Here is a 20522-nt window from a genome sequence, read left to right on the forward strand (position 1 = left end):
AGACGAAGACAAACAATTCACAATAAGCATCAACAACTGAAACACAGAGTTTCATTGGACGAGACTGTGGGTGGCTTGGCTTGCACAGACTAAATGTCTCATTCGTAAAGCCACGATTGGCCCTTTATTTCTATTTTCAATTCCCTATGAAAGCATGAATCAGTTTACTTAAACTAAAAATAGTCAGCAGTGTGCTGAATTTCAAGGCTGGACTCAGAATTTGGGTTGGCATGGTGGTGCAGTGGCTAGTACCACCACCAGACAGCAGGGGACCTGGGCTTGACCAGGGCCTTTCTCTGTTCTCTCGGGTCTGAATGGGTTTACTCTGAGTTCTCCCAAAATAAGAGTATTTACAACATTGATAGAATAAACAGTTTGTAGCATAATGCAAAGTAAATTAATTGAGGAGTTATCGTCAGTAATGGTAGAGTGTCTGAGTCGGCGTCTTATCAAAAATAATAAACCACGATCGGCATGCCACCATGATCAGATGCCATCATAATCCACAAATCCATTGTCATGCTATGACCTGATTTAACCCGTCTCCCACCCATGGTCAGCTGGGATGGCCTCCATGCCCCTGACGACCATGGAGGCCTCTATAAACAGTACAGATAATGGATGTACGCACAGTCAGAATAATGTGTTCCTTTGCATGGCTGCACTGTTCACAAGGCAAAGTGCGGAAAATCGTTTGGAAATATGAGCACCAAACCACAATATCATTTGAAGTGATTTATCACAGTCGAGAGAGAATGTTACATTTATTTTATTGTATTATTGATACATGCATTTGACTCATTTTCTGTGCAATTATATATTATAAATATATATATTTATATGTTAATATTGGCCAGATACGCCCTCTATCAAGTCTGTGAGTTCTGGCACCAACATTGAGACTCTAGTATCCGTCAGACTATATTTGGCATTGGTATGCTGATACTGTATTTATTATTAACTCTGATGCCATATTGTACTGGCGTTGCATCAGATTAATTAATTAATTAATTTGAAATTTTGTGCATCACCTCCTCATTTGGACCCGGATATGACATTCTATACATGATGTCATAGAATGTCATATCATGCAAAAGTGGAATACAACTGCGATAACTTACTCAAGTGAATGTTAAATAGTCTGAATAATATATATACATGAGTAATATAACATTATAAATTATTACAATTATTATGATAATAACAATGCACTAATGGAATCTTATAATCAATTAATGTGATTGCTTATATTAAGTAGTTGTATTTATGTATTCTGGAAAATGCATTTAAAGTATAAAAAGTATCACCCAGATGCTTTTGAAACTTAAAATACAGTTCATTTTAGATCGAATTTCATCACAGGACTTTAACCGTTGACTGCATAGAATTGGACTTTAAAGTAAAAGTAACTTGTGTGTGTGTGTGTGTGTGTGTGTGTGTGTGTGTCTTTGTGTCTTTGTGTGTGTGTGTGTACAGTTTCTGTGTTAAGTAAATGAGTTCATCATGTCCTCCATCACAGGTCAGGATTTGGACGATGACCTCAATGAGCCGCGGAGTAAAAAGTTCACATAGTTTGGTCAAGGGTCACAGGACACCGACGGAGAACTCCTGTTCCTCTGATCTACAGAGCACTGGCGTATGTGGCTGCAGCGTCGAGGCCGGAACCATTCGTGGCTGACGCAGACTGTCCATATATGGACATCTCTACTACGGGACAGCAACACAGGCTATGGACAGCACGCGGACACATCCACGCAAACATTCTCTTTCGCGCGTGCTCACGTTCTCCTGCTTTTTAATCTTTTTCGCTCCGACTCGCGTTCACAATCAATCGACGACTCCATCAGAAGCGTGAACAGATCTACGCTGTTTTCCGCTTTGTCGAATCCCAGCAACGTCATTGTTCTTTCCGCCCCACCCCTCCTTCAGTACGGAAAACCCCGCCCCCCACTTGCGTCACTTTGTTTACACGCCTCCCGTCGGTTAAAAACAGACACACGCACACGAGCGAGCGGTAAATTTCATCAGCGTCCGTGGTAACAGCTCCCCGGTTTTTTTCGCCTGTGCCCGTTCTCCATCATCCACCAGAAGACAGATAAGGTAAACCACCATTTTGTTTCATTTACACGACATTAGGACTTGTTCTACGTTAATAGAGTTGTAAGGACGGGTTTCCTGTGTCCACTCAGACTGATGCAATCCCCCCCCCCCCCACCCCCGCGTGTGTCTGTGTCAGTTGTGTTGGCGCTAGGTTTATCCTTTTCAAACAACGTGTCTTTCACCACCTAAAGTCAGTGTACACCTCTTTCTATGAACGAACCGACAACGTGGTGTTGTGCGTTTGTATTCACACTTGCGCTTGATTCCCTGCGCCTGGGTGTTAGTGAGGCGGCTTAACGTGTCATTCGAGCGGGGACTGAGCCGGTGTAGTCCCGGGAAACTGGTAAGTTAATGAAAGGCGGCCATTGTGGGAACATGTTAAACCCGCTTCCTGCTGTGTTTAACCCCGCCGTACGACGTTTTGCGTGTTTGCACCGATGGGTTTTTATTCATTGCTTTACCCGGGTTAGCACCAAATTAGCGCCCGGTTAGCAAGCGACCGAGGCGTGGACGGACAAATACGTGCTGCTTTCAATGACCCGAGGAAAGCGTATGACTTCTTACAATCGAGTTAGTTATCGATGCATAAAGAACAGAGTGTGTCACCAACAAATGTAGCTATCGATCAGAAGTGCATGTATTTGTATTTAAGCAAACGCGTGACCGCCGTGCAACTGATGCAATACAACAACAGTGGGTTCTCGTGCAGTAATGTCTGCATGTAAAGCTACAACACACGGACACTGATGCAACATTGCGTCTCAAGTCGACCCCCTGCGGCTGCTGGCATGCTGCATACAACTGGGCACCAGGAAATGTAGAGTGAACACAGATGGGTTAAACCAGTTGTGTTGACGTCAAATGGCACATTCTGATGTTTCCGGGAGTTGTGAAGGCGGCATCAACACCACGCGAGATCCTCGGCCACGTAGTTGGTGTTTAGCTCCGGACAGACTGACAGCTCGGTGTCTCCACGCGCGGTCCACTCTGCGTGTAAGTAACCGTTTCTTTCTAACGTGGATTTCTGTTTATTTACACCACCTCGGATGTCCGTTGTCCGCGAGTGGCCGCGTCTATGTGACTCATCCTTCCGGGTTAGTCCCCCCCCCATTCTCTGTGTTCAGGAGTGCCACCATGCTCCGTTGCATCAGCCGGTTGAGAGCCACACTGCGTTTAAAACCGGCCGTGCGAGTTTGGACCTGGGTTGGGCAACGTGATCCTGACCCGGGTCGGGCAGCCGGATCCGGACCCGCCGGGTCGAGCGGAGACGCTGCTGGACAAACCAAAAATGACTGCAGCTCAGATTGAGAAAAGGAAACGTAATCCTTATATGGAGATTTGGTCTTACAAAGCCTGTTAATGGTTTTTCTAAATCAACAGAATGTTGTGGTGTCAATTTTACAGTTGATATCATTTTATTCTGTTGAATTCTGTTGCTTTACACTGAGCTGGTCGTCTAATTGTCACTTCACAGAAGAAAAAATGTACCAAACCATTTTCTTGCTTACGTTTGGTAAAGAGTGAAGATATGTCCGTTGCTCACACAGGATGATAGACGGGTGCCTGGAGAAAACAGGATGTGTGACGATACCTGAAGCTAAGAGGGAATTAAAAGAATCACTTCCTCTAATTTTATAAAGACGAATAACTGAAAACACACAAAACTATTACCCCAGAAAACGATCAGCAGGTTAATCGCTATATTGTAAATCTCTATAAGTTGTTCCTGTACTAAGGACTGATTTAGCCAGACAGCATATATATTAGTTGTAAATATGGGCTGTCTTGCTGTTTCCCTTTGACTAGGAATACTTATGTGACATAAGTTAGTTGATCAAAACGTTTCTAGTACATTATTGCATTAGCCATCACCAACCAGGTTGTAAAAACTTGTTTTATATCTGGGATGTCTGTTCGGCTGCCTTTGTAGCATCCCCCTTGTTAAAAATCCAGAGAGGAATTTCTGACTAATTCTTGTCAGTCAAGGTAAACCTGTTATTTGTTGTTTTTGAGAAGTGAGGTTGAAAAGATTATTTTTGGACAGGCTTGCACCACACCCTTAAAGTTACTAGTTTAGAAATTTTTACTAGGCAGGTCTTAATTGGCCAGTCGCCTTTGCTTCTAATGTGTTCTTCTGTTCTTGTGGCTGGTGTCGTTATTGTGACGATAGTGTTGGCATTAGTCGTGGGAAAGTGACCAGATCCTGAGACTGTCAAATTCAGTTTCACAGCCATCACAGTTTCTTGGCAGGGGCCGTGGTGTCCGGCCAGGTGACTTAAAGGGTCGTTCGGGTTTGGTGTCAGCGAGCGGTCCGATCACCTTGTACTTTCACACACATTCATCAGTTCAAAAAATATAAACTTCTGCGTGAAACTGCACAGAGTGTACCCTAAAACATACAAACACTGGGGAGACCATTGTTTGTAATGGCTAGAATAATAGTTCACTGAGTGTGTGCGGCCAGACGTGATATTTGTTCCTTCCAGGGTTATGCAAGGTCATGTCTGCTTTATTTCAATAGCTGCCCCGGATCATGTTGTCCACTTTGCTCGGTTGCTGGTGTCACAAATTATGTTACAGATGTATTATCACCAGAATTATATTTTACTGATATAATTTACATTTCATTTAGCCTTTTCCATTTCATCAGCTGTAACTACATAAATGCCGTTAAGATTCTTTTTAGAAATAACGTTGCTGGTCTTGTCATAGAACCCAGGTGCCGTGTTACTGTTGACAACAATCGGACTGAAAACAAAGCCATGTGTTGTTTTTATGTACAGAACGAGGAGCAGCAACCAGCTCGTGTGTATTAGGGTCAGCAGTTTTGTTACTTGTCCCAATAATCCTCTTAGACTGCACGGCAGCAGTTGCAGCCACACTAAGTCAAGGAACAGGGTCATTAGCCCTGTTGTAACCGAGGCAGAGTTCACTCGAGTCGTTCATGGTGTTCCTCGAAAGATAAAGAAACCTTTGGCCAGGCCCATGTTTCACAGCTAACCAGAAATCAACTTCTCTCCTCCTTTCTTAATTCATATTTTCTTCCAATTGAAAGTTGTGCCTTAATTTCTTTTGAATTACAGGACGGGGAAATGGCTGCAGGTAGCACACAGACCTTTTCCTCTGGCTGTGTGCGGGCAGTTGCGTGGTGGAACAGTTCACGAGACGGCACATTTGTGAACTACACCTACGTGCAAAGGGGGCACCCTCGTGAAAACCACAAGGAAAAGATTAGCTGGTAGATGACGTGAGGGCAGACTGACATTAAGGTGGTTCCAGCATAGCTTTAATGAGACCACCCCTAGATGAGCTGTGCCAGAGATGATGTAACTGTGCCTCAACTTGGCCGGTAGACATGAAAGGAAGGAAACGGGACACTTCCTTATAAATGATCATTCTTCTTCATCTTCCGTTAAGGATGAACTCTTCGTCCTCTTGGTCTTTGACAGTTTGCCCAGTTTCAGTTGCACCTTTGTTCCACTTTGTGAATGTATGTGCAGCGTTGGGGCGACCCCCTGGCGAGATCACAGCCAGCTGGGCACAGTAGTTTAGTAATAAATGTTTATTGACACAACATTCACACTCAGATCTCAGTTCCTGGTGTGCATGTGGAAAATGCTACTGGAATGTCATACCAAGCGGGGAGTGGGAGCGTTTCCACCCAAGTACCAGTTTCCCATCAATCTTCAGAAGGCCGAGTGTTTATTATTGCGGCTGTCGGGTGCACCGTGCTGTTTTTATTTCATTGTTTCACTGTGTTTGTCTTTTTCTCTCAACACTTAACTGTACTAGGCAGGATATTCTCTTTTGAAAATCGGAGGCTAGAAGTGCTTTGATAAATATGTTATATTGTTTTTATGGTATTAATAGAATATTGCTATTGTGCAGAAACACTGTGAGAGCATGTATCCTGCGTTTTATGAAAAAGAACAGACAAAATTTAGATTATAACATAAACAACGTTTTTTCGTCTGCGCCTTTTTTTAAATTGTTTAGCATACCCTGTGACCTGAACCTCTGTATCAAGTGAACTTGTCGACCTGTTGAGGTTAGGATGCTTCTCTGCATTTTCATTCTTTTTTTATAAACAAGGAAGCTTCAGAAATACAAGATGGTTAATAACCCGACAGTGTGTTACCACTTTGTGTTTTGCATGTTGTGGCCTCTTTGTTTTCACAGTTTTTTTGTGGGGGTTTTTTCTGTCTAAAAGCACCTGTAGCCTCAGCTGGTGTCACCTCTTCAGCCAGAATGAAAGCTGACTTTAAAAGTTTCGCAAAGCACAAAAGAAGGCGAACAAAAAGCCAGAGCTGGTGATCACAGCTTCAGGCTGTGTTATGCTTCATTAGGTTCCTGAAATGGAGAATGTGGATATTCTCATGTTCTGCCCACGGGCAGCTCGGGTTTAAACGAGGTTAACAGGAAAATCAGCACAACAAAAAATGACTGAAAATCTGAATAGAGGCCTTGCAATGGTCACTCATCTGAGAGTGTTTTTTTTTTTGTTGCCCAGCTTCTGATCCAGGTAGAACCACACTGTACCACCTGGTCTGTGAGGACTGGGTTAGTGTTTCTCTTCTTCCCTTTGCTCCCTGATTGGTGAAGTGACTGATGGGCCTGAAATGTCCATCTGCCTTCTCAGCACTCACACCAGGGAATCAGGTGTCATTGCCTTAACAGCCTCGGACGCAGCTCCGCCCCCACAAATCCTGACTTCAAGCTGTGTTGGAGAGAAAAAAACACGCAAAGCTGATCCGTGACACTGAATTTTGAGTGAAACTGGAATTCACTGGCAAGGATAAGCTTTGCATTTTTTTTTTTCTCCCTGAGTAGTGAGACATAAGAGTTGGGTTAGAAGTTCTTTCCTAGATTAGTGTTTATTATGTCATCAGTCTGCAAGAACAGAATCTTTTAGCTAAGAGCAGCACAGTGGAGCTAAGGCTATAGTCATGACAGTGCTAGTGAAGTTAGTGTAGTATTTGCAGTTAAACTAGGCACACCTCGCTCTTGAACAAGAAGCCCCGGCTTTGTTACCAACAGTACATTACGTAATACAACATACATATGCCAACAAGTGTGTTACCTGGAGTAGCAGTTATAGCAACTTATTCTGTCATTACTTGCACTTTAGCATTAATAATCTTCCCTTCATATTTAGTTTTTAAACTACACCAATTTGTAGGACATCGTCTCTTTGGATCACGTCTCTGCCAACATTTGTCCACATTTTGTCTGTGGCTGGAAAACACCAAAATGTTAATTAACCAGGGGTGTTTTTTTGCCTGATGCATTACAGCACCATGACATTTCAGATATACGCCCGTCTCTGTCGATCCACTAACTGCCTCCGAAGTCTGGTTGCAAAACACTATCTGTCTCCGATTAGCTTTGCCAAGTGTCCTTGGCCAAATATGAACTGTTGTGTTTGTGCGCATGTTTCACTTGCAACACTCACCCTTGAACTTGACAGGGTCGTCACCACTGACGTATATCACTCGGCTGTTGTCCTTCACAATGGTTTTGTCTTTGTGTGATTCTTCAAGCTCGAAAGTTCATATCATTGATAATGCACAGGTCAATTATCAGTCATTCTAAATATGTTCTACACTTTGATTAGGCGACAACAATGAGTGTCGCTCCAAAATGGACACGTTCCACTTTTCATAAAAATTAACCGTGCATAAATCATTCTTTTGAAAGGAGATAATTGTGATCTTAATTAATTGAAGTATTTTACTTCCTCTTTGAGGGTAAATTATTTGTTATTTGACATTTTCAGGGAGTTGTTACTTTTGCTGAGTTGTTACTTTATAGAGGGTCTTATCCGATATATAAACCTTCTCCTAGTGCAGCTGGTTTGCCTTATCAAGCCGCTGGTTCGTTCTGTCCTCTTCTCCCCCTGCTGATGTTAGTGTCTCCTCACACTCTGGCTTTCCCAGGCTTCTCTCTGTCAGCCTCCATCTGCTGAAAAAACACAATACGAGCAGAAGGGCGCCCTTTTACGCAAAAAGGGAGTGGTGAGGAATTGGGCAGGATTTTCTCTTGTTGTTATAGGAATGTGTGTCATAGCAGGTCTACTCTCTCTTATTTTGATTAGATTTAAGCATAGTAGGATAGCGTTGAGGTCTCTTTTTGTCTTCATGAGGGATCTCGGTAGCCTGCAGCGTCTTGTAAGTCCTTACTACTCTGCGATTGGTTGAGGTATGAATTCCTGGAAGTTATGCAAGTGTCTGGTATTTATACAGATTATCATGTAGTGGAATGGAGCTTGTATTATCTATCAAAACCAGCCCTGTCTCTCCAGGAAAGTCTCCAGCATCTGTGGTGCTACCTGCGTTCACTAGAAATGTATCTTCAAAACCTGCTGAGACATTGTATGTAAGATCAGACTGTGTAAATACGCTTAGCGACTTATATTACAAAGTTGCCCCACCCAGGTTCGCAGGGAGCTTGTCCTAGATTTGACCGTTTCTTCAAGCCCATCAGTGTAGGGTTTGTTTGTTTTTTAATCCTGTCACAGTTTTCGTGGATTTTGAGCAACTTTCTACTAAAATATTCTCCTGTGGATTTAAAGAACGGAATAATCCGACTGCATAGACTTCTGAGAAATGTAACCATTAGCAGTTACCAAACAGTTCCCCTGTTCTGAGCTGTTGTTTACCTCTTGTGTTTCATCACAGGTCCTAATCTGCTGCTTCTGTGACCGGACCTCCCACTTCCTGCTCCGTCTGCTCGACTACACCTAAGTGAACACACCTACGCCAGTGGACCAATTACAAACAAGTTATTTGCTGTGTTTACCTACCCCATCTTCCCTAAGCACTTCTAATCTCAGTCCTCTCATACGTGTTGTGTTTAAGCAGTGTCAGTCACACACACACCCACACTTGAAGGATTTCAAATGCCACGCACAGTCACAGCAAATATGGGCACCAAGCTGCTTACCAACTTTGGCAAAAGCCTGTTGCGTCGCAGGGCTTTGGACCTCTCCTGTGAAGAGACCCGATTCGCCCGCTGCCTGTCCACCTTGGACCTAATTGCCCTGGGGGTGGGCTCCACTCTCGGCGCCGGTGTCTACGTCCTGGCTGGAGAGGTCGCCCGAGAGAAGGCAGGACCGGCTATTGTCCTCTGCTTCCTCATCGCCGCTCTGTCCTCCATGTTGGCCGGGCTGTGTTACGCCGAGTTTGGGGCTCGCGTCCCCAAGACGGGCTCTGCGTATCTTTACAGCTATGTGACAGTTGGAGAAATCTGGGCCTTCATCACTGGCTGGAACCTCATCCTCTCCTATGTGATAGGTGAGATTTAACACTAAAAGTTATAAAGAATGAGGAACTAACGGAAAGGATCATTTATTTCCTGTCACCACATTGTTGACAATTCTGCCTTCTCTTGTAGGTACTGCCAGTGTGGCCAGGGCGTGGAGCTCCACCTTTGACAGCCTGGTGGAACAAAAGATCTCTGACTTCTTCAAAGCCTCCATGACGATGAAAGTCCCAGGGAAAGTGTTGGCCGAGTACCCGGACCTGTTCGCCCTCATCCTGGTGCTCTTGCTCACTGGTGAGGAGGCCCTTCTCATTACGCTCAAGCATTTTTTTCCTGAAAATGTCAGAATCTGTCCATGTGAGAATGCAGCAGGAACATTTCCAGAAACCTCACGGCTGTAAACAAAATCCCAGTATTTCCAGAGCAGAGTTCATAAATCCTGTCCTGTCTCCTACACACTCTACCCAGGCACCATCCCCAAATTCATTCAAAAACTATTATTTTTAAGAGCAGCCCCCTCAATTACATACACTTATATAAACACACAACATTACTTTGATTATCGCAGTCCATGCAAACTTAGCGATTGTCAGTGCTGTGTTCAAACATTGCATAATAGCCTGAACAGTTGTCGCACCAACATTGCAGCTAGTGTGTTTTGCCAGTTGCCGTGTTAGAAACAAATGATTGGTGCATTAGTGTCGCTGACTGATGGTATGTGTGATGAAGTACGAAAACATCCACCCACATAGCAGGACATGTTGGTTTTGACGCTGAAATATGAATTCACATCCCTCTCCCTTTCTTTTCTCTCCTCTCTTTCTTTACTCTCTTTCCTCAGGACTTCTGGCCTTTGGCGTGAGCGAGTCAGCGCTGGTGAATAAGATCTTCACGGGCATCAACCTGGTGGTCCTGGGCTTCGTGATCATCTCTGGCTTCGTGAAGGGGGACACGTCCAACTGGAACCTGACAGAGGACGACTACATCGCCTACAAAAATAGCACCAACAGCAGCGTGCCATATCCGTCAGTATTTACACTCAAAAGTTTTACCGCCTCTTCTGCGTTTGATTGTTTTTCATGACTATTAAACCGAACGTGTCGTCTTCTGCCGCTCAGAATCGAGAAGGAATTCGGTGTGGGTGGATTCAGTCCCTTTGGCTTCAGTGGAGTCTTGTCTGGTGCTGCCACCTGCTTCTACGCGTTCGTTGGCTTCGACTGTATCGCCACAACAAGTGAGTGATTCTAATACCTCTGTGGAAACTTTCACATCATATTCCGACAATGCCGCTGTTGACACAGCACCTGTTGCGCATACTTGAAGTCCATGTTATGTAACTGAGTGAACATGGAGAGATGTCACAATCTAGAAACACCCTCGGGCCTTTTCAGGGGCTTTTAAAACTGGAATGTATGGTTGCGATTTATGGTTTTGCTGCAAGCATCAAATCTCTCCACTTCATTTCATCCTGCTGTTTTGTTTTGTTCTCAGGTGAAGAAGCAAAGAACCCCATGCGGTCCATCCCTGTTGGCATCGTGGCCTCGCTGCTCATCTGTTTCTTCGCCTACTTCGGGGTGTCCGCTGCTCTGACCCTGATGATGCCGTACTACAAGCTGGACGCCCAGAGTCCCCTGCCTGAGGCCTTCAGCTACGTCGCCTGGGCTCCTGCCAGATACATCGTGGCTGTGGGTTCCCTCTGCGCTCTGTCCACCAGGTAAAGACCAAAAAAAAAAAATTCTTGTCACTGTGCTTTCTTTTACTTTACACTGTAAATCTATTTCGCACTAAAGATTCAGATAATTTGCTGACCGTTTACCGCTCCTCAGTCTCCTAGGCTCTATGTTTCCCATGCCTCGAGTCATCTACGCCATGGCAGAGGACGGACTGCTGTTCCGTGTTCTGTCCAGGATGAACGCTCGCACAAAGACCCCTCTCCTGGCCACCATCGCTTCTGGTATTGTTGCGGGTAAGTTCACTCTCAGTACTTGTGTATTTGAAATAAGTTGTCTTCACTTTGCATTTGCTGCTGTGTGTGTATATCTTGCAGATATTCCTCTTTTCATGTTTGCTCTATTGCTTTAGGCCAGAAGGCTGTTTGTTGTTGTGTCTCTCCGATAGTGTCAAGTCTGTCGAGATTATATGTTGATGTGGTTAGTTATTTATTTTCCCACGGTCACAGCTCTGTCCCCTGCTTCCGCTCTATCTAGCAGTCTGTCTTTTCAAGGTCAATAACAGTTTATGGGCCAATTTTAAAATACAAAAAAAAAGAATAACTATTATAATTATTCAAACATTAGGAATGTTGTGTACACATCAACTCATACAGAAATTTCAAATGATTTGATTTCAGTGTTTTTCATCTCGATGAAATGTCATGTGGTGCGACCGTAATTTATCTTAAAATTAATTAATTTCGTTAAATTCTCAGAAATATAAAGTCATTAGTAACAAAGTAGTTGCATTTCTTTTGAGTTTTTGTAAATAATGATTTATTTGTTCTTTAGTGTCACTCTCCCCTTATTAAATGTAGTTAACGGACTTATTTTTCTGGTAAAGTGCATACAATTTATAAAAATAACAAACTAGGTCAGCACAAAAGGTCACCATGAAATTAATATTCAAAATATATATATTTAGAATTTTTTTTAGTTCATACCACATGATATCCAAATGAGGCCACTAAATATCAGCTGTGAGAAAGTGTCTTTTTTTTCTAAATTTTTGAGAGAGCTCTATCTAGCAGTCTTTCTTTTCAGGGTCAATAAAAGTTTATTCAATAGAAAGTCTGCAGAAAATGGATACATGTTTTTTCCCTCTTGCATTGTGAGCAGTCTGAACCATTAAAGCAGCAGTTTGTTCCTCTGACATGTAGAAACTAAAGAAATCTGCTTTTGCCTTTCCTTCCAGCTCTCATGGCCTTCCTGTTCGACCTGGCCGCTCTGGTTGACCTCATGTCTATTGGAACCCTGTTAGCGTACTCTTTAGTGGCCATCTGCGTCCTCATCCTCAGGTAAGCACCTTTCAGTCTCTGCTAGCGCCGTCTCAAAGTCCTCTGAAGTTGTAATCATGTGTTAAATACTCTCCAGCATCTGCTGTGCTTATGTCATTGCCAAGTTCAAGTATTATAATCTGTGTGCAGCTGAAACACAAGGTTCACAGAAGCTTTACGCTGGTTCTCAACTGGCTGTGATCGCCTTCTAATTGGACTAAACAGGACAGGAATGTTGATATATTTTAAAGCTCCTATTGGTGCGTAGCCAATCTTTCTAGCTGCAGCATAAGTGTGTTTTTAGCCATGGTGAAAATATACCGTACTCACTGACACACTTCCTCCGTCCACAGGTACCAGCCAGGCACCCTGAACTCCTCCAGCCAGACGGAGAATCTGGTGGAGCTGGTGGAAGGGGAGAAAGTGGCTGTAAGCGGAGGGGACAGCGGCGACGAGTACGGCAACGAGATGGAGGAGAGGCCGCTCCATGAGGCCTTCACTGTCAGGCTGCTCTTCTGCCCAAGTGGGAATACGCCAACGAGAACCTCTGGGAACATCGTCTACGCCACCACTGCTACTATCTGTAAGTAAGGGCTCAACGTAGAGCCGTGATTCACACTATGCCTCGACCAGTGTCAGTAACCTTTCCTCTGTCTTGCGTCTGTCTCTGCAGCCGGTCTCATCACCGTCCTGTGCGTCCTCCTGGCCAACTTCTTGAACGAGCTGCTGAGCGGCCACGCGGGTGTCGTGGTGCCCTGTGTCATTTTGACTCTGCTGTGCGCCGTCTGCTTCATCATCATCTGCAGGCAGCCGGAGAGCAAAGAGGCTCTCACCTTCAAGGTATAGAGCGAACCCTACGAAGGCAGATTTGATTTAGCAATAGTCTGAGCAGCTTCTTCCTGTTACCTAGAACAGAACTATGACGGTTTTGAAATGTAGTTATGCTGAACTTGTTGTCTGCGTCCTCTCCAGGTCCCCCTTCTTCCCTGGTTGCCCCTCTTCAGTGTTTTTGTCAACATCTACCTCATGATGCAGCTGGACAGGAGTACATGGTTCCGTTTCGCCGTTTGGATGGTTATTGGTACGTTTCATCGCTACTTATCTGGTTTTCTAGTGCCACACATTCACGTAGCTGTTTTGTAATTTCCTGTTTCCTCTCCTTTTCTCCCTCCAGGTTTCGTCATCTACTTCGCTTATGGTATCAGGAACAGCAGTGAGGCTGCCAACAGGTTATCCCCACGCAAATACGAGCCTGCGCTGCAGACAAAACGCCCGATTTACACGGGCGCCCCTGACGGCAGCGACATGGAGGCGGGCGACAGCCCCTGATACAGACTGACATAGACCCGGGAAGCGTTGCAGAGCATCTACACTCATTTTGGCAGTGTAGGCAGCCTGGAACACACACCCGGGTGTAAAGGGAGGAGAGGCAAGAATAACGCCGCACACATCTTACCTCTGACTCGGAGGCTGATTGACTTGATGGCTTGACACTGTGATAGAGCCACTTTCTGACCCATGTGTCCGATCTTAATCTTTGTTGGTAGTTAGCCGTAGCCCTCTTGAGATATGTACCTGCCTATAACTCATGCTTCGAATGGACCGAACTAACAGAGTACTCGGTACTCCTCGTGTTTTTCATTATTTGTTTCCCCTCCATACGATGTGGCTGTGAGGAGCCACATGGCTACTAGGGGTCAATTAGTACTACTGTGTACATTACTAAAAGAATCCCAGCGGAAACCAGTGAGTTTACGATCGTCAAGACTCGTGGCTAAACTTCATACTGTTTAGGAAACCTGATGTTACGTAGACCGCACGCACAAAAAGAGATGAAGGTCGTCTAGTAGTGTAAGCTTTGAGTAGAGTCGACGCATCTGGTTTGTTGCACCAGCCTATTTGTTAGTGTGTTAACAGGGTAGTGCTGAGGCTGTGACGTTTACAGTGTCAGGTCAGGGCCTCACTAGGTCACAAACACACGGTCGATTGATGTTGATGTTGCTTTGTCGAGGCTGAAGTCCACGCTCTACACGTTGGATGACGTTTTTAAACATACCATTGCTGCTGTGCCCCCTGCTCACAAAGAACAGATATAGTGAATTATCCGTTGTTTTTTGTTAGTTTCACATTTAGACGTAAAATGGAAGTTGAGGCCTTTGTTTCAGCAAAAACCAGGAAACTTAAAATGATTGTAAGTTGACTAAACATCCAAAAGCAAACAAACAAACCTTGAAGTACAGAACAATTGAATCTCTACCACTCGTTGTGGTATTTGCTGTTTTGTAAACCCCCATCGATCAGTTGTACATGGAATGAAATGAAATCCTCCATGTTGTAAATTTCCAGATTTTAGCCAGGCACTTGCATTTAAACCCCTTGAATGTCTGTACCCAGATATTCTCACATCAACACTAAAGTACCGACCTTTTTTTCTTTTTTTTTTAACTCCCTTGTGAAAATACTTTTTTTTTTTTTCACAAAGGTTCTCGTTTAGTTTCAATTGAAACGTGTTCTTGGCAGCTTTGTCTGTTGAGCTTCAATCCTTTATTTTATTTTTACTACTGTATTTACTTATTCTTCTTATAGAACTGTTAATATTTAAATGTTAATAATATTGTTTGTTTAGGATAGCTTTCTTTTTATTTTTGTTTTGCTTCGCTTTAATATCAAGCTCAGAGTCGTAGATGTTCACATGATTTTGATTTTCAAATGCAGCTTCTTTTTTTTTCTAGTCTTTTTTTCCACAAAGTGATTTAATTTTAACCTTTTTCTTTCCTTTGCGAACAAATCAACATGTTTCTGGATATTAGCTGAGCTGTTGAAAACAAGCAATGACCACTGAAAGCTGGTCTCTAAATTGTGACTTAATATGTTTAACTTTTTTTCTCCTCATCCTCTGCAATATGTTAAGTTATTGTTAATAGTATTTTTTTGTCGTAGTAAAGTGTCTTACTGTAGAATGTACAGTATCTGTTACGCATCTTTATTTGTATAATGCTGCTAATTATACAAACCTCTTCTTTAAAATATGGCCTTTAGTGTAAGTTTGTAAAAGTTGGTCATAATAAATTACAGAAAGGCCTTTCATTTAACACAATGCTGCTGTTCGAGGCAAAACTAAAGCATTTCTGCAGATTGAAACAGGATTTCTCTTGTGTTCACTGTTAACATATCAGAACGCGACAGATTTAAATTCCCATTAAGGTTTTTGAAGACGTCGGGTATAAGAGAGATTTTATTTTGGAGGGGGATTCAGACAGTGTTTCTAGATGTTGTGAGTCTATAATCTTGTGCCTAAAGAACCATCTTTCTGCCTGAGAAAGGCACCGGGGCTGGAGTTGTGTGTATCAGACGCAATCGGAGACTCGAGGCAGATGAAGTGTAGACCTCTGTCAATGATGGACACCTGTCACACAGAGCTCTTCACACGCAGCCCTTGTTGCCTTTCAAAAATCCACTCGATCATCTCCCTCCTAGATGCTGTCTTATTAACCACAATGATCTATCATTGTCTTTCTGTTTTGTATCCTGTACAAATGTCTGTCATGTATAAAGCGAGCTGTATTTTCAACATTTTTTTAAAATAAAACATGGTTCATGCGTATGTCAGAGTTGAAAGCGTCTGTCTTTTATCCACCTTTTCCTTTAGACATTATCTTGGTATGAGCTGCATTTCACACTCTGTAGAATCCAGCTCTACCGGTTTGTAGTGAGTCAGCGGTGACACACCTCTTAGATTTCATTCACAATGTCAAATATCCAAGTTACAACATGACTCGGACCTCAAGCTCACCAACAGCCCAGGTTCCGACATGAATCTTACAAACACTAAAACCTTGCTTTCATTAATATACAGGAATTTATCTCACGTTCTAGCTTAAAACACTACATGGTTTTATTTCTCCAAGTCCAGAAAACGTAAAGATAAAATGTATATTCCTCCGTCCTGGCTTATGGGCCACTTTATCACCATACTCCATTTAGGTATATTTAGATCTGATACATATACCATGAACACAGAAACGATCTACTTCTACTACTGCTTACAGTTTCGCCAGTTCATAGACGTTAACACTCAGCCCTCTGCATTATTTGTTGAGAAATTCGCAAAAGTTGCGTAAAGTTGCATAATGCAAAACGTTAGAAAAGGAACCTGGAAGTAGTACTGAACATTACATGTTTTTATTAACTATGCATTAGGACCCATTCTCTATTTATTCTGTCAATATTTGGGTTCAGACTACTTTTCAAAAGTAATGTCTTATTTACTTTATATATATTTTTATTTATGTTGAGTTGAAAGAATTTCCCCTCCCTCCCCTCTTTCTCCATACACTGATGCCATCTTGTGGTCACAAAGAGCATTACATCAAAAGTTATTGGGTCATTCAACTCAAAGTAAATTTATTGATTTAAAAAAAAGAAGCAACCCTTGCACAAATTTATATTTGTTAATTATTGAGCACACTTGATGTCACAACAACATTCAACAGTCGACTTTGTCAGGTTTGGTTTTAGATCAATTATTTACAGGTCGTGTGATGTGTGTGTTTCCCGCCTCCTTTCAGTTCATTTTCACAAGATTAACACACAGTTGTATGTTTGAATGTGTGTACAGGAAGTTAAGTGTGTGTGCTTTGGCATCGTTCCTCCAAAAGGCACTCGAAAGACTCGTCCACTTCAAATATTTTTCCGAGTGTTGCTCATCCCTAAGCAATTTACATTATATCAAAAATAAAAATTATTTTGGGTAACGGAGACATGCACTGATTATAAACATGGACACATTGACTTTAAATAAATGGATTGTAGGCATAGGAAAGAAGGTGTTGTGTTCAGACAGGTCGGGTCACAGGAATAACATTGTGCAAACTGTATAAATCAAACATCTATTATTAGTTCATTTGTTTATAAAGCAACTTTTTAGGTTGTCACAGGATAAAAGTTAAGTTTTAAGTTTTTCTTCATTAGTCCATTAGACATGATTTGTTATTATTATTGTATTATTCACAATTTATTCTCATGTTTATGAATGTATTTTATGTTCAGACCAGGCTACTATACAAAAAGCTATAAGGTTATTATATCATACCTTTTCTCAACATTGACTTTACATAAAGACGTGCTCCCCAAAAGTGAAGCTAAAGTGCCTCTATCGCCCTCTGGTGTGTGGCTGCAGGGCAGGTCATAAATCCCGGCTCCTCCATGTTAGCAGATGGGACATGTTCCAAACTATAATGTCAAAATGTCCTTTTTTGGTGTGATTTTAGGTAGTTCTTATCACACTGACGTTTTGTATTCCAGTAAAATTGGTTTGAATTTATTTAATGCAATAAAAAGGGGGTCGTCCATCTTTACAAACAGTGTATGGTTCTCACCACCACAGACCAGTAAACACGTATTTGGTATTAACCTCTAAATCCTTCGCCGTGGTCCAGTAGTTATCAATATAAGCAGCTACAGTGTCGATTCCTTTTCAGCGAACAGAACAATTCTCGCAGTGGAAAACTCGTTCTCCAGCATTCACACAAACATACATGACAACATCTCAAACTTTGGTTCGATTTGATTTCACTTTCCTTATCGTATAAAGCAACTTGGATTCGTAGTGCAGCACAATCGGTGAAGATCTCTTCCTGTCTCCTCTGTCCCACTGGACACAGTCTGTACAAGTTCTGAAAGTGGACTTGAAGTGTCGGTAAGAGCTGAGGGTTAAAGTAACACTATGTACCTCTTCTCAGCAACAGCGCCCCCTGCAGCCACCAAGCTATGAAGTGGTTTTCATAAAGAGAGAAAACTGCCTGTCAGTCTGTTGAGCGTAGAACTGAATGTGTAGCCCTACTCACTGAATTAAACACAAGGGAACAGTGTATATTACCCATGATCCCCGGCTTCCTGACCCAGAAGAGCTGCGGCTGAGACAAATCCAACCAACTCTGTTCAGAATTCTTCATATTTCGAGTTTCCTCACTGAATAATGGAGGAACGCTGGTTTTGTACTGACGTCTAAAGGCTCCTTTATGCTGTGTGATACAAACGATGTAAACCATATTCCACATGTGCTTTACGTTGGCATGTTATTGAGCAATATATCCACTAGAGGGCAGCACAGAGACAAGAGAATATCTAACGAGAACACAAATGGCGACGGCAGAGGTTTTCTCCGTTTCTGAAGCGGCTGACTTGTAAAGTTTATCCTTGTAACCGGGTGAAGTAACATCAGCCTGTAGTGTCGCAAAGTGTCTCCTCAAAAAGTTGTTGCTGAAATGTCCTCCTCATTTGTCCTATAGTCGTCTGGCTTGAACCATTGGCAGCACTGCCCCCCTGAGGATTCCCAGTGGTACTTCTCTGTCTTCTGTTTCGTACACTTTCACAAGATACGCATAAATACAAACCAAATGAACGCAGATTAGGGAGAGAAGGCTCTTTACATTTCCATTTACGTACCTAGCATTGAGCCTAAACGAGCCTTATGTCTTTGTAACTCAACTATAGTTCAGCCTCACTGTTGAACTCTATCTGTTGTGTTATCTGATTACTATAATTAAAGCTGCAGCTATCAGTCAGCTCCACACATCTCACAGGAAGTCGTACCCACCCGCCAACGTTACACAGAGCAGGAACAGACACGATTAGGAGTGAGAATGAAAGAGGCTCAATTCTCCATATTTAAAAGTCAGTTAAGCATCAACCTCCTTTTTGAAGCTGCTATTTTAAGGTTTAAAAGTGATGTAATGCCCCCCCCCATACACACACACACATATGCACACAGATCAGTGAGGAGACGGAGGACGTCTCCTGTGCTTCTCCACCTGTTCAGAGGATCACAAAAAGGTTCCACGTTTGCACAGAGCCACAAACAGGCACTGACAGTCAAAACGATGTCTTGTGTGTAGAAGTAGAAGTCTACACCCCCCCCCCCCCCCCCCCCCCCCTCCTCATGCTGCAGCCAGGTGGATCAGCAGAGGCACTGCCGGCTGCCTTTGGTGACCTCCTCAGACGAGTGGACGGTGTTGGGAACGAAGCCGCTCTTGACGCCCTCCCAGCCGTCCTGGATCTTGATGTCCCCGCTCCGCACCAGGTCAAAGATGTCCCTCGTCAGATCCACGAAGGCCTGGAGTAAAGACCAGAAGCAAAATGACACCTGGATAATTCATAAATACATGTGAAGTTGAGATGAGGAGTCAATTGACAGGACAATGAATTGATAACATTTCCAATAGATACTGACCAAAGTAATCTAAAGCAAAAATGCCCCAAAACAAGATTTTCGAAATGCCTTTGTTCTTCTGCTATTTTTAGATATTTCATTAAACTAATAATTAAATGATAATTAAAATGAGTATAATCAGCAGATTAATTCACTGATGATTAAAATAGTTGATTGTTGCACTACAAAACTGTTTGTTTGGCCTTCATCCAGTACTGTTAAAGTAGTATAGTTGTTGTTTATGTTGCATTGAACTTTTGTAGAGAACCTGTGACATCTGATCCAGTGTCAGTCAGAGGTGCATGTGTCACCTTCTCCACGTTGATGGCGTCCCGCGCTGACGTCTCCACGTAGCACAGCCCGAAGGCGGCTGCCAGCTTCTCCGCCTCCTGCCGGGTGACCTGACGCTGGGCCTCCAGGTCACACTTGTGACCCACCAGCAGGAAGACGATGCTGTGAGGCTGCACGTGGCTCTGAGCCTCCTCCAGCCAGCTGTGGACATTTTGGAAGGATCTGCGGTTTGTGATGTCAAAGAGCAAGAGACCACCCACTGAATTGCGGTAGTAGGCTCTGGTGATAGACCTGGAGGAAATAATAAACAAATTAATAGATAAATAGATAGATAGATAGAGAGATAGATAGATAGATAGATAGATAGATAGATAAATAGATAGATAGATAGATAGATAGAGAGAGAGATAGATGGATAGATAGATAGATGAATAGATGGATAGAGTTCCATCTTTACCTGAACCTCTCCTGTCCTGCGGTGTCCCAAATCTGAAGTTTGATCCTTTTGCCCGGCTCGATCTCCACCAGCCGGGAGAAGAAGTCCACCCCCACAGTGGGGTCTGACACCTGGGCGAAGCGGCCCTCTGTGAACCTGCGGATCAGACACGACTTGCCGACTGTGGAGTCTCCGATGACGATCAGGCGAAACTGATAAAGCCATATCGTCTCCAT

The 20522-nt window shown here is 43.1% G+C and overlaps 2 protein-coding genes across 3 annotated transcripts; one reads left to right on the forward strand and one right to left on the reverse strand.

Moving 5' to 3' along the window:
• Positions 1 to 1951: 1951 nt before the first annotated feature.
• Positions 1952 to 15953, forward strand: slc7a3a (solute carrier family 7 member 3a). Of its 2 annotated transcripts, none has more exons than XM_053441010.1 (12): positions 1952 to 2100; positions 8778 to 9392; positions 9493 to 9654; positions 10202 to 10385; positions 10479 to 10594; positions 10852 to 11074; positions 11187 to 11326; positions 12268 to 12370; positions 12703 to 12932; positions 13023 to 13189; positions 13322 to 13430; positions 13524 to 15953. In XM_053441010.1, the coding sequence occupies exons 2-12, from the start codon at positions 8999 to 9001 to the stop codon at positions 13676 to 13678; spliced, it is 1983 nt and encodes a 660-aa protein (XP_053296985.1). In that variant the 5' UTR covers positions 1952 to 2100; positions 8778 to 8998; the 3' UTR covers positions 13679 to 15953. The 2 variants fall into 2 exon arrangements, with proteins under 2 accessions (XP_053296985.1, XP_053296986.1); XM_053441011.1 differs by lacking the exon at positions 1952 to 2100 and adding an exon at positions 2962 to 3093.
• Positions 15954 to 19307: 3354 nt separating this feature from the next.
• On the reverse strand, positions 19308 to 20522 carry LOC128456717 (ras-related protein Rab-39B-like). Its single transcript, XM_053441012.1, has 3 exons — positions 20308 to 20522; positions 19871 to 20141; positions 19308 to 19463 (listed from the first exon to the last, which is right to left on the reverse strand). Exons 1-3 carry the CDS (start codon positions 20520 to 20522, stop codon positions 19308 to 19310), a joined length of 642 nt encoding a protein of 213 aa, XP_053296987.1.

This window comes from Pleuronectes platessa, chromosome 15, assembly GCF_947347685.1.
Source record: "Pleuronectes platessa chromosome 15, fPlePla1.1, whole genome shotgun sequence".
Taxonomy (NCBI): Eukaryota; Metazoa; Chordata; class Actinopteri; order Pleuronectiformes; family Pleuronectidae; genus Pleuronectes; species Pleuronectes platessa.

Coding starts and splice junctions, on each gene's coding strand:
- slc7a3a (XM_053441010.1), top strand. CDS start 8,999: ATGCCACGCACAGTCACAGCAAATATGGGCACCAAGCTGCTTACCAAC. Junction 9,393..9,492: donor CATCCTCTCCTATGTGATAG/GTGAGATTTAAC, acceptor CTTCTCTTGTAG/GTACTGCCAGTGTGGCCAGG. Junction 10,595..10,851: donor CGACTGTATCGCCACAACAA/GTGAGTGATTCT, acceptor TTTTGTTCTCAG/GTGAAGAAGCAAAGAACCCC.
- LOC128456717 (XM_053441012.1), bottom strand. CDS start 20,522: ATGGAGACGATATGGCTTTATCAGTTTCGCCTGATCGTCATCGGAGAC. Junction 20,142..20,307: donor GCAGGACAGGAGAGGTTCAG/GTAAAGATGGAA, acceptor TATTTCCTCCAG/GTCTATCACCAGAGCCTACT. Junction 19,464..19,870: donor ACGCCATCAACGTGGAGAAG/GTGACACATGCA, acceptor TCTTTACTCCAG/GCCTTCGTGGATCTGACGAG.